Raw genomic sequence first — 13,504 nt, 5'->3', positions numbered from 1 at the left:
GAGGCTACAGAATAATGACTAACTCTGTAGGTAAGAGCTGGAGTCTGTCCAGAAGGGAGTGGATTTTCTTGATGTCAGCCATGAGAGGAAGAGTTGGGCTGTTAGAGAAGAAATCAGAACCTGGGAAGTGGGATTCAGATAAAAAAGGGATGTTCCCAGCATGTGACTCCAGTGGAAAACAAAAACTACTTTATAAACCAGGCTTTCTAGTTGTATGTCTCCCTTCATACCTATTTTTCTTTAAATCTTAACTGTAAAGAAATCAGTAGAAAAATATTCCCCTTATGGGAGATGACCAAGGGGTAAAAAAAAAGCAAACTTCAAGCCAGATCAAAAAAAAATACAGACTCTGAACAAGGGCAAGGTTGTCAGGGCCGATCATGAGTGAGTCTTGACTGTGGCATGGACAGACTTGCTGGTATAAATGAGCAGAAATAGGAAAATCAGAAGTAGGCTTAATTTGTTATTGAGATATTCAGAAGGGAAAGTGGGGCAGGCCCTTAAACATGATGGTCTATTGATCAAAGCAGCAGTAGATAAGATTTCCCAGGCAAAGAAAGTAGAGAGAGAACAAAAATCTAAGAAACAAAAATTAGTGGTGCTTATCATTAAAAGATAAAAGTAAATTACCCAAAAAAGGATATAGAAAAGAAGTAGTTAGAGACCTGGGGGAAAACCAAGATAGTACATAGCCATAAAGTCCAAAGGTAGAGAAAGCTTTTAAAAAGAGGGACTGGGGCCAGGTGCGGTGGCTCACGCCTGTAATCCCAGCACTTTGTGGGGGCCGAGGTGGGCGGATTACCACCTGAGGTCAGGAGTTCGAAACCAGACTTCCCAACATGGCAAAACCCCGTCTCTACTAAAAATACAAAAACTAGCTGGGTGCGGTGGTGGGTGCCTGTAATCTCAGCTACTCGGGAGGCTGAGGCAGGAGAATGGCTTGAACCCAGGAGGTGGAGGTTGCAGTAAGCTGAGATCATGCCATTGGACTCCAGCCTGGGCAGCAGAGTGAGACTCCATCTCAAATAAATAAATAAATAAATAAATAAATAAATAAATAAATAAAGGGACTGGTTAATGCCGATTTCTCATTTAAGAGCTATGGGCAATCTGTTCTGCTGGCTCCTGCAAAGGTCTCATGCCCAGGCAGACTGGGAGGGCTGTTTTGCAGAAGCCCAAATAAGAATAGAGACAGGAGAAACCAAATACTTGTTGACTGGAGCCTGCCAAGTTTGTGAAGTCTGAATGATGAGATGGACAAGAAGATAGAATAATCAGGGAATTTAGGGGCCCACGGGTTTGAAGAACATCAAAATTTGGTTTGAGATACTGGTCAATGTAACTGGTAAATGCTAAGTCTTGCCAGAGTCCCCCTTCACTTGGTCCATGTGGCAGTGTAAAGGATGCACACAACAATCCTAGAATAAATAGATTGATGGCCTCCACTGCTCAGCAGCAAACTGAGGGAAGACAGATTACAAGGAGGTAAGCGCTATGTGATTCTAGAGACTGCAGGAATGGTCGTTAGAGATTTAAAACTTCCATAAAGTTCAAAACATTGTATTTTAAGTCAGGATCTGGGACTATGTTCTCTTTCCTTAGGTTGAATTTATTAATGAAATTTGTCCTGAGTCTGGAGGGGTTAGTTCAGAGTTCTTCCACTGTATGTTTGAAGAGATGACCAAGCCAGAATATGGAATGTTCATGTATCCTGAAATGGGTTCCTGCATGTGGTTTCCTGCCAAGGTAAGTCTTTGATTTCTTATGGTTTTTTTTTTCCCCAGAACAGAAAAGGCACCCCATATATTGCAACATTAACACCATAGATAGTGGCGTAAAATTAGGTCATATAGAGCTTTGCTACTCATATTTTGAGTAGTACTCGTATGTTCACAGAGCAGCAGCTATGGCATTACTTGGGGAGCTGTTAGAAAAGCAGAATCTGAGGCCCTACTCTACACCTACTGAATCAGAGCATGTATTTTATAAGATCCTTAGGTGATTCACTTGCACGTTACATTTTTAATGGTTTTAACAAATTATACTTGAGATATAATAAACTGCATATATTTAAGGTGTCCAGCTTGGCTCAGCCTGGTGGTTCACACCTGTAATTCCAGGATTTTGAGACGCTGAGGTGGGAGGATTGCTTGAGTAGCTGAGACTACAGGCGTATGTCACACCAGGCTAATTTTTGTATTTTTAGTAGAGACAGCATTTTGCCATGTTGGCCAGGCTGGTCTCAAACTCCTGACCTCAAGTGATCCACCTGCCTCGGCCTCCCAGAGTGTTGGGATTACAGGTGTGAGCCACCATGCCCAGCTGAATCAGCTTTTAAGAATGAAAAATTATCTCTAGGATTCTATCAGTCATTTCTGTCCTAATTTAAAACACTTTAGATAACTGCTTCTCAAAATTTAGGAAACAACCTACATATCCATCAGTAGGAGAGCAGGTAAACAAATTGTAGTACATGCTGAGCATCCTGTAATCTGAAAATCCAAAATCTGAAATGCTCTAAAATCGGAAACTTTTTGAGTGCCAACATGATGCCACAAGTGGGAAATTCCACTCATAAGTATTTAATACGAACTTTGTTTCATTGCACAAAATTATTTAAAATATTATTTGAAATTACCTTCAGGCTGTGTATAAGGTGTATACGAACTATTAATATAAATGAATTTTGTATTTAGACTTGGGTCTTATCCCCAAGATATCTCATTGTTTATGCAAATGTTCCAAATCTGAAAAACTCTGAGATCTGAAACACTGCTGGTCCCAAGCCTTTCGCATAAGGGACACTGAGCAGAATCTCAGTATCCCTTTTTTGAGACTCCAGCTCAAAAAAAAAAAGAAAAACAAAAACAGGTGATTCATGACCAGGTGCAGTGGCTCACGCCTGTAATACCAGCACTTTGGGAGGCCGAGGTGGGGGGATTACTTGAGGTCAGGAATTCGAGACCAGCCTGGCCAACCTGGCAAAACACCATCTCTACTAAAAATACAAAAATTAGCCAGGTGTGGTGGTGCATGCCTGTAATCCCAGCTACTTGGGAGGCTGAGGCAGGAGAATCGCTTGAACCTAAGAGGCAGAGGTTGCAGTGAGCTGAGATTATGCCATAGCACTCCAGCCTGGGCGACAGAGTGATACTCTGTTTCAAAAGTAAAAGGTGCTTAAAAAGGAAAAAAGAAAAATAAAAAAGGTGATTCATGTCTGTAATTATTATATTTTTGTAAAGGTCCTTAAAGTATAAACATTTTCTTTCTTAAAGTAACAAAAAAATTGAGGCAGGCGGATCACCAGGTCAGGAAATCGAGACCATCCTGGCTAGCACAGTGAAACCCTATCTCTACTAAAAATACAAAAAATTAGCTGGGTGTGGTGGCACGAGCCTGTAGTGCCAGCTACTCAGGAGGCTGAGGCAGGAGAATCGCTTGAACCTGGGAGGCAGAGGTTGCAGTGAGCCAAGATCGCACCACTGCCCTCCAGCCTGGGCGACAGAGCGAGACTCCATCTCAAAAAAAAAAAAAAAGTAACAAAAAAATTTGTCTTCATTTCTGTATTAGTAACACAGATCATTTAATCTGTGTATGAAATTGTAATTTCATACAATATTTTAAATAATTTTGTGCATGAAACAAAGTTTGTATTAAATACTTATGAGTGGAATTTCCCACTTGTGGCATCATGTTGGCACTCAAAAAGTTTCCGATTTTAGAGCATTTCAGATTTTGGATTTTCAGATTACAGTTCTAAAAAGAATCACATGTTGAGCTTCTATTGTGTTATGGTTTGAATGCCCCCACCCCCTGAAATTCATGTTAAAACTTAATCCCCAATGTGGTAGTCTTGAAAAAGTGTCCTTTAGAGGTACTTGGGTCATGAGAGTTCTGCCCTCATGAATAGATTAATCCACTCATGGATTAATGAGTTAATGGATTAATGGGTTATCATGGGAGTGGAACTGGTGGCTTTGTAAGAAGGGGAAGAGAAACCTGAGCTAGCACACTCAGCCCCCTCACCATGTGATGCCCTGTGCAGGCTCAGGACTCTGCAGAGTTCTCATCAGCAAGAAGGCCCTCACCAGATACAACCACTCAGTCTTGGACTTCCCAGCCTCCAGAACTCTAAGAAATACATTCCTTTTCTTTATAAATTACCCAGTTTCAGATATTCTGTTATAAGCAACAGAAAATGAACTAAGGCATATTTATTAGTCTCCTTTCCCATAAACTTCCAAATTGTTCTTCCAAATGGCAGAAAGGACAGGCAGGAGGAGGAGAAAGATGAATACATATGAAAAAATACTGAAAGGTGTTTTGTATCTTTTTAAGAACAAATGGACCCTCTAAAATATAGGAATGGCTAAGGTGTGCCAATGGTACGATTTTTTATTGGTCAATCAGCAAGCATTTATTTAATGTTTCTTGAGGTTCCTACATTGTATTAAATATTGTGGGATACTCAAATTATTACATGACATAATCCCTTTCCTCCTGAAACTCTATAGATGTAGTTGTAGCAATAGGATCAACACACCAGAAACTTTACCAATTGGCTCTAAATTATAGATTGCTGACTTAATATATAATAGTTTTTGAGAAGCATGACAGGATGGGGAAGGAAGCACTGATGTGGGATCAGAAGCCTAGAGTTCTAATCTTCAGTGATGGTGGGTGTGTCATTTAGCCTCTCTGAGATTTCTGTTTCCTCACCTAGAAAACGGACATCATAATTCCTGCTCTGCCTGCTTTGCAGGGCTGTTGTGCAAACAAAACAAAGTAAGGTATGTGAAAGTACCATGAAGGGCCGGGCGCGGTGGCTCACGCTTGTAATCCCAGCACTTTGGGAGGCCGAGGCGGGCGGATCATGAGGTCGGGAGATCGAGACCACGGTGAAACCCCGTCTCTACTAAAAATACAAAAAATTAGCCGGGCGTGGTGGCGGGCGCCTGTAGTCCCAGCTACTCGGAGAGGCTGAGGCAGGAGAATGGCATGAACCCGGGAGGTGGAGCTTGCAGTGAGCCGAGATCGTGCCACTGCACTCCAGCCTGGGCGACAGAGCGAGACTCCGTCTCAAAAAAAAAAAAAAAAAAAAAAAAAAAAAAAAAAGAAAGTACCATGAAGGCTTTAGGGCACTATACAAACTTAAGGGATTCTTGGTTAGGAGAGAAAGAAATCAAGAGGGGACTGAAGTGATTGCATTTGAAAGTATAATGGAGACGCTAAGGCCTGAGGTTGAAGGTGAAGGAATGGGATGAAATGAACTAAAGAGACACAAGATGGGGATGGAGAGGAGGAAAATAAACCTCACACCAACCTTATGAGGTACAGATGAAGAAACTGAGGCTTAGAGAGATTAAATAAATCAGCCAATGACAGAAAACTAGTAAGTGATCAAGCCAGGATATGAGTTCAGGATTCTCTGATCCCAGAGCTCTTACTCTTAAGCATTATGCTATTCTGCTGGATAAAAAACAGGGACCAAAAAAAAAAAAAAAAAATACACCCTGATTTGTGTATGGCTCAGTGAAGAGATGAAATCAACTATAACCAAGGGACTTATTACAAATTATGGGAAAGAAGACTGATTAGGTTTCAGGGGACCCCTTTGTCGATTACTTGTATTGTACTTAGAAGTTACTTTCAAAATTTAAATGCAATTTTAGAATTTATTTTCACAATTACTCAAATAAATAAATATGGCAACTAGACTGTACCATAGAATATTATGTGAGTGGCCCAAAGTCATGCACCCACTAACAGTAAGGTTGACATTGGAATTGAATCCTAAAATTTTCAGGCTGTTGATCTACTGTGCTGCAGTCATGGCCTGGATAGATGGAGCCAGTGTTTTCTCTCACCCAGGACTACAAAGTGCAGACAAGACTTGCCAACTTCACCAGGCCTCTTTCCTTCTTCCCCTTCTTTCTTCTACCTACCTTCTTGGTCCCCAGCGTCAGTCACCCTCCCTGACCCATATGCTCAACCCTCTAAGTACACCCAAGTTGTGGGGCTGCATTGTCAAAGGGGCTGCCACTCATGCGAGGCTCATCTAATATGCCTGGTGACCAATAAATGTATAAAGCGCACCCTTCCTTTCTTAGTGTCATTATTCTACATGAATCTGAAGGGAAAGACTATAAAATTAAATTGTGAACACCTGATTATATAAAGCTGTCTGAGCATATTTTTTAACATTTGAGATATAACGAATTCATTTATTTAATGTCCTGAACTATCAATTTGTATTCAAAATTATGGAAGAAATTTAAATTGTATTATAATCTGTAGAACTTCACATTTTTATTTTCCTGAAGCCCATTTTGTTTTTAATTTTTGACTTTTAGAAAAGGGAACCACATTTTTTTTACTGATCTAATTATCCCTTTGTATTACTAATTATTTATAATACCTTAGGGATTTTTTTCTTCTTTTGTAGCCTAAACTGGAGAAGAAAAGATATTTCCTCTTTGGAATGCTGTGTGGACTCTCCTTATTCAATTTAAATGTTGCTAACCTTCCTTTCCCACTGGCTCTGTATAAAAAACTTCTGGACCAAAAGCCATCATTGGAAGATTTAAAAGAACTCAGTCCTCGGGTGGGGAAGTAAGTAAATATAACCATTTTTTCAGGACTATATCTAGTAAGTCTCAGTTGTTTAGGCATAAATAATCTTACATGCAGAGAGACAGATATGGTCTTCAATTTCAATAATATATGCTCTTGAGAGGAATTTGAATTTTAGCATGATTTATAATTGAGTAAACCTTCAAAATGGAGGAAAGCTGAATGTTCCTCTAATTATTAACAAGTAGAAAAAACAAGAGTTCTGGCCTGGTCTCTTGACTCTATCCAGGTGGAAACAGTTGCTTCAGAGAGCACAATATATATGTGCATCATCACACATATAAATATTTATGACTATACAAGGGTGTGTGTGTGCGCCTGTGTGTGTGTGTGCCTGTGTGTGTGTGTGTGTAAGTCTAATAAAAAAACTGAAAATATGCTCACTCTAACTAGTAATTGAGGGAATAAATAAAAATGAGATGTCATTTTTCTACTTACAGATTGACACTTGTCAAAAAGTTCTTCTTACAGTGTTGGCAAAAAATTGGGGGAAAGGACTCTCTTCTCGTGTACTGTTAATGTAAGAATATATTGGCTAGATGTGTGCTAGAGCAGGGGTTCTCAGCCTTGGCAATACTGACCTTTTGGCCTGTTTAATTCTTTGTTGTGGGAGACTGTCCTGGGCATTGTGGGATGTTTAGCAGCATTTGGGGTCACACCCACTGGATGCCAGTAGCAACCTTCCCTCCAAGTGTGACAACCAAAGATGTCTCCAGACTTTTTTGAATGACCCCTAGGGGACAAAGTCATCCCTGGTTCAGAGTCACTGTTTAGAGGAAACAGCTCATTTTTGTAATTTCCATGAAGACGTAGCAGTGTCTACGTGGTAACAATGGTCCAACAAATCAAACTGTAAATAGAGGTAAACTCTAGGGAAAGGGAGTGAGAAGATGGAGGATAGGAAATTTATATTATATATATATATATTTTTTTTTTTTTTTTTTTTTTTTTTTGAGACGGAGTCTCGCTCTGTCGCCCAGGCTGGAGTGCAGTGGCGCGATCTTGGCTCACTGCAAGCTCCGCCTCCCGGGTTCACGCCATTCTCCTGCCTCAGCCTCTCCGAGTAGCTGGGACTACAGGCACCCGCCACCACGCCCGGCTAATTTTTTTGTATTTTTAGTAGAGACGGGGTTTCACCGTTGCCCTTATATTATATTTTATACATTTCTATATTGTTCACAGTTTTTTCCATTGAAAATTACTTGTGAAACTTTATAAGATCAATAAATATAATTTTTAAAACCAAAATCTTCATTAGGAGTTTGCAAGAAGTTCTAAATGATGATGCTGATGACATTGGAGATGCACTCTGCATACGCTTTTCTGTGAGTACTAATGAAAGCCAAATTATAGTTTAGCTTTAATCTGCTTCTAAAAAATAATTTTTATTGTAGTATTTTAAATTTGGGATCCCCCTTTTTTTTTTTATTGAGGCAGAATCTCACTCTGTCACCCAGGCTGGAGTACAATGGCGTGATCTCGGCTCACTGCAGCCTCTGCCTCCTGGGTTCAAGTGATTCTCCTGCCTCAGCCTCCTGAGTAGCTGGGACTATGGGCATGCGACACCATGCCTGGCTAATTTTTGTATTCTTTGTAGAGATGGGTTTTTGCTATGTAGGCCAGGCTGGTCTATAACTCCTGGCCTCAAGTGATCCACCTGTCTCAGCCTCCCAAAGTCCTAGGATTACAGGGATGAGCCATTGTGCCTGGCTCCTGGGATCCCTTTTTTAAAAGACATTTTATTTCTTTACAGCAAGACTTTCCCCTTATCTTCTTCTCATGTCTATATACTCTCAAATAAAGTGAAGCTATGGTGATTATTCAACTAGTGTAAATAATGTAACAACTAAATGATAATTTAGGCATGAAAGCCATGTACAACATGTACTAGGGTAGGCTTTTTTGCTTTCACATGTATTTAAAAGGCTGAACTACATAAAAAATTATTTAGCTCCAAGTTATTTTCAGTTATATAGGGGAAAATGTATTGGCAATAATGATATTATGGGTGGTTGATTATTCAAACTTACTCTGATATTTGGTACCTGAATACATTTTGGTTACAGATACACTGGGACCAAAATGATGTTGACTTAATTCCAAATGGGATCTCCATACCTGTGGACCAAACCAACAAGTAAGTTTTGACAGCTAGAATATCTGTTTTGAATATACTGTACATAAAATGTTGTATCACTATTCTTTAAAAATGTATTTTTAAATATGGTTCACGCCTGTAATCCCAGCAATTTGGCAGGCTGAGGTGGGTGGATCACTTGAGGCCAGGAGTTCAAGACCAGCCTGGCCAACATGGCGAAACCCCATCTCTACTAAAAAATTAGCCAGGTGTGGTGGCACATGCCTGTAGTCCCAGCTACTCAGGAGGCTGAGGATTGCTTGAACCCAGGAAGTGGAGGTTGCAGTGAGCTGGGATTGCGCAACTGCACTCTAGCCTGGGCAACAGAGTGAGACTCTGTCTCAAAAAAAAAAAAAAGTATTTTAGCTTCTCAGGTGATTGTTTTAGCTCCTAATCTTTTAGAAAAAAAGAAGCTTTTAAGATAAAAGAAAAGGAGAAAGAATTCAGGGTTCAATATTTCCTTTGTAGCTTTTTACTATTTACTCATTTAGCAAATATTTGTGAGCCCCTATTCTGTACCAGACTCTATTCTAGGTGCTGGAGATACAGTAGTCAAAAAGACAGACAAAATTTGGAGCTTAAATTCCAGTGGGACAGAAAGACAATACACAAATGAATCATTATTATTTTTAATAGAGATGGAGTCTTGCCATGCTGCCCAGGCTGGTCTCGAATTCCTGAGCTCAGGCAGTCCTCACACCTCAGCCTCCCAAAGTCTGGGATTACAAGGGTGAGCCACCGCACCTGGCCACAAATGAATTATTATGTAATATAATGTCAGATAAGGATGAGCACTCTAAAGAAAATTAAAACCGATTAAGAAACTAGGGCAGGAGATCAAGACCACGATGAAACCCTGTCTCTACTAAAAATACAAAAAATTAGCCAGGCGTGGTGGCGGGCGCCTGTAGTCCCAGCTACTCGGAGAGGCTGAGGCAGGAGAATGGCGTGACCCCGGGAGGCGGAGCTTGCAGTGAGCCGAGATCGCGCCACTGCACTCCAGCCTGGGCGACAGAGCGAGACTCCGTCTCAAAAAAAAAAAAAAAAAGAAACTAGGGAGTTCCAGATGGTGGTATGCTGGATCTCACTAGTACCAGCTTGTGAGAGCTGATTGTTAGATTTTCAAAAATGTTAAGAGTTTATTATCAAAGTATTAGTAGCTGAAAATCAGCCATGGTGGGAATATTAACACCACAGAAATTCGCCAGTGCTGCAAATGTGTGTCCCCTCCCTTCCCACTCCTTTTCAGAGAGCTGGTTGTTAGATATTTACCAGCACACCACTGGTTACAGGGGAAGGCAGACAAGAGTTGATTTAGATAGGCTAGTCCATAAAGGCTGCCCAAAGTGTGGGAGACAATCATGTCTCTGATGGAAATGCCTCCAGTGGCAACCCTGCCATCAGGAAATTAATCATTTAGTAGAAATGACATCCTGTAGTGTAAGACAGACCTTGCAGGAATAATTTTCACAAAATGACACGTGTTGTGAGAGGGGACAAGCAAAGCAACAGAAGGATCAACCCTGAGAAAGTCTTACTTATATTGAAATCTAATGGATGGTAGAAGTTATGAGGTAAAGAAGAAATGCTGCATTCTGTGGCCTAACTACAAAAGAGAGACAAGACCTATGAACTAAAGGTCAGTATGGCCAGAAGTGAAAATGGAAGTGGGAGCTGGGCACCATGGTGCATACTTGTAGTCTCACCTACTCAGGAGGCTGTGGCAGTAGGATTGCTTGAGGCCAGGAGTCCAAGTCCAGCCTGGGCAACATAGGGAGACCCCATCTCTTAAAAAAAAGAAAAAGAGAGGGAGGGAGGGAAAGGAAAGGAAGAAAGAAAGAAAAAAAGAAAGAAAGAAAGAAAGAAAGAAAGAAAGAAAGAAAGAGAGAAAGAGAGGGAGGGAGGGAAAGGAAAGGAAGAAAAGAAAGAGAAAGAAAGAAAGAAAGAAAGAAAGAAAGAAAGAAAGAAAGAAAGAACGAACGAAAGGGAAAGAGAGAAAGAGAGGGAGGGAGGGAAAGGAAAGGAAGGAAAGAAAGAAGGAAAGAAAGAAAGAAAAAGAAAGGAAAGAAAGAAAGAAAAAGAAAGAGAGAAAGAAAAAGAAAGAAAGAAAGAAAGAAAGAAAGAAAGAAAGAAAGAAAGAAAGAAAGAAAGAAAGAAAGAAAGAAAGAAAGAAAGAAATGGAAGTGGGAAGAGGCCACTTGCTGAGACTGGCAAGGTCGGATAATTGAGGGAGGAGGTAGGGTTGGGAAGGCCTGTTGATCCCTGCTAAGGAGGCTTGGAATTTACCCCAAGGGCAATGGGAAGCCTTTGAAAGACTTTAAGCAAGAGAATGACATATTCAGATTCATGTTTTAAAAAAATCCTCCTGACTGCAGTGAGGAAAGTGAGCCAAATAGTTTTAAACCTTCTGATTATATTTTCTAAATTTCTTTCTTCTAGCTGACCAGGTTTTGGTCACAATACAACATTCTTGTGCTATATAGAAGTAATTTACTTTTCCTTCTCAATAGAAATAGTAAAAAGAACAAAGTATAGAATCTTTTAATCATTGGCCTTTTTTTTTTTTTTTTTTTTGCTTCCCTCAAGGAAAGACTATGTTTCTAGGTATATTGATTACATTTTCAACGTCTCTGTAAAGGAAGTTTATGAGGAATTTCAGAGAGGATTTTATAGAGTCTGTGAGAAGGAGATACTTAGACATTTCTACCCCAAAGAACTAATGACAGCGATCATTGGAAATACTGATTATGACTGGAAACAATTTGAACAGGTAGGTGATACCTAAAGTGCCCCAATTTTTCCAAACAACTTCTACATATTCCACCCCACTCAAATCATTTTTCTCCCTCTTTCTCTCAAGAATTCAAAGTATGAGCAAGGATACCAAAAATCACATCCTACTATACAGTTGTTTTGGAAGGCTTTCCACAAACTAACCTTGGATGAAAAGAAAAAATTCCTCTGTAAGTACTGTGGTACTAGATGGACACATAATTATTATCTTTTAAAAAGGTACAGTCTTGTTTAGAATGAAGCCATTGAAGTGGCCTCATTGCCTGGGGTGACACCCAAGGTTCTTTGTCTCACGGCCATGGAGATCAAGGACATGGACACACGCAAAGGATGAGGTATAGAGCAGAAACTTAATAGGTGAAAAAAAGAGAATAGCTCTCTGCTACAGAGAGGGGTCCCAGAAAAATAAGTTGCTGATCTGTGGTGAAATGCAGGGTTTTTTATAGATGAGCTGGTGAGGTGGTGGTGTCTGATCCACACAGGGCATGAAAAACGAGTTAGGACCAGGTGTACCATCCACATAGGGCACGAATCTCTGGCAGCCCCTATCCCAATCTTTGATTATACAGTGGGGGTAGCTACTCCATGGTGCTTTCTTACTGTGCATGTGCTAAAAAAGAGGGGAGGTGAAACCCCCATGATGGACATGCCTGGTCCCAGGTTGCCCTTTCTATTGGTGGAGCTGCTGGCATTCCCCTGTGCTAGCTTCCAGTTTTCTTATCTATGTTTGCAGCCCGATATTCCAGGCTGCTCTTTGTTAGAAAAGAAGTGATTTCTTGGACTGCTTTTTGTTAGAAGGGAAGTTCTGCTGAGGACTCTTTTGCCCTCACTATCTGCCTAAAATAATTTTCTGTCTCTGTATCACCATTCTTGCCGGTGGGTCACATGTGTTAGTGGCAGAGCAAGGATGAGAACCCAGGCTCCCTACCTTCTAGACCAGCATTCTTTCTCTTATTCAAGCCTGTTTCTTTTTTTCTTTTTTAAGTACAGATTTGCTATTTTACTACTTTTTCTACACTGACTTTTTCTGCACCCTCTTTCCTCACTTCAGCTGGCTCCTATGCCTTTTATTTCATGTTCCTATCTTCATCTAATTATCTAAGTCCTATGATGTTCGAATGATGCAAACTATCTGTTTTATAGTAATGTATCATTTAGAAATAATAATGGCAACAACAACTGATGATAATAATAGCAGCAGCAGCATTTACTGTGTGCTTATTCTGTGCCATGCACTATGCTGACTGCTTTGTATCTATTATCTACCTTTTTCCTAATAGCAACCCTACGAGGTAGGTACTATTCTTTTTTCCCCATTTCAGACATGAGGAAAAAGAGGCTTGGAGCATTTAGTAGCTTGCCCATGTTCAGACAGCTGGTAAGTATGGGAACCAGAATAGAATCCATCAGGCTGACTCCAAAGCCCAGGCTCTTGAGCACTAAGCTCTGTAGCTTCATGGTATAAGAACTTCTCTTGGTGGGAACCCTAAGGTTTCTCTAGGGCAGACTTAATGACTTCTCTCACCATCTCATCCCATTCGTCAGCTCTTCCTGAGTTACACGTCTTTCTTCTTGATATTTTTGTTGCTACTAAGGATGTTGGAGGACAATTCCAACTTGTCCACAGATCCAACCTATTTCTCTATAAGTCCAAGCTGCCTTTCTAATCTTCTCTCTTAATGGGAAACTTGATTCAGCCCAGTGGTTCAGCTGTCTGTACACCCCATGAGTTCACTTCTTCCCACCTGTGGCTTTTTCCTGAACTTTGTCCCCTGCCTTGAAAGCTCAGCCAAATTCTGTCTTGAGAAATAGCCTGGTGTGACCGCTGTGAAGTCTCTCTGACCACCCAGCTTGGTGTTTCTCTCCCTGCTGAATCCTTTAAGCTCCTAACCTCATTCTTCCTAGATAAGTTAAACAAACTTCCTTCTTGCTACTATCTTT

The 13,504-nt window shown here is 40.5% G+C and overlaps 1 protein-coding gene and 1 long non-coding RNA gene across 3 annotated transcripts in view; one reads left to right on the top strand and one right to left on the bottom strand.

Moving 5' to 3' along the window:
• The window catches only part of LOC129492138 (uncharacterized), a 44,296-nt gene that overhangs the window by 15,768 nt on the left and 15,024 nt on the right, over positions 1 to 13,504 (bottom strand). The window lies entirely within an intron of this gene.
• Positions 1 to 13,504, top strand: part of HERC6 (HECT and RLD domain containing E3 ubiquitin protein ligase family member 6) — a 66,379-nt gene that overhangs the window by 51,796 nt on the left and 1,079 nt on the right. For both annotated transcript variants that reach the window (XM_055297026.2, XM_055297027.2), the window contains 6 exons: positions 1,603 to 1,746; positions 6,446 to 6,612; positions 7,892 to 7,958; positions 8,700 to 8,770; positions 11,357 to 11,540; positions 11,631 to 11,733. In XM_055297026.2, the coding sequence (XP_055153001.2) occupies positions 1,603 to 1,746; positions 6,446 to 6,612; positions 7,892 to 7,958; positions 8,700 to 8,770; positions 11,357 to 11,540; positions 11,631 to 11,733 (736 nt within the window). The remainder of the gene's footprint in view (positions 1 to 1,602; positions 1,747 to 6,445; positions 6,613 to 7,891; positions 7,959 to 8,699; positions 8,771 to 11,356; positions 11,541 to 11,630; positions 11,734 to 13,504) is intronic.

This window comes from Symphalangus syndactylus, chromosome 10 (genome assembly GCF_028878055.3).
Source record: "Symphalangus syndactylus isolate Jambi chromosome 10, NHGRI_mSymSyn1-v2.1_pri, whole genome shotgun sequence".
NCBI lineage: Eukaryota > Metazoa > Chordata > Mammalia > Primates > Hylobatidae > Symphalangus > Symphalangus syndactylus.
Note: the sequence above shows the minus strand (reverse complement) of the source record. Positions and strands in the feature narration are given on the sequence as shown.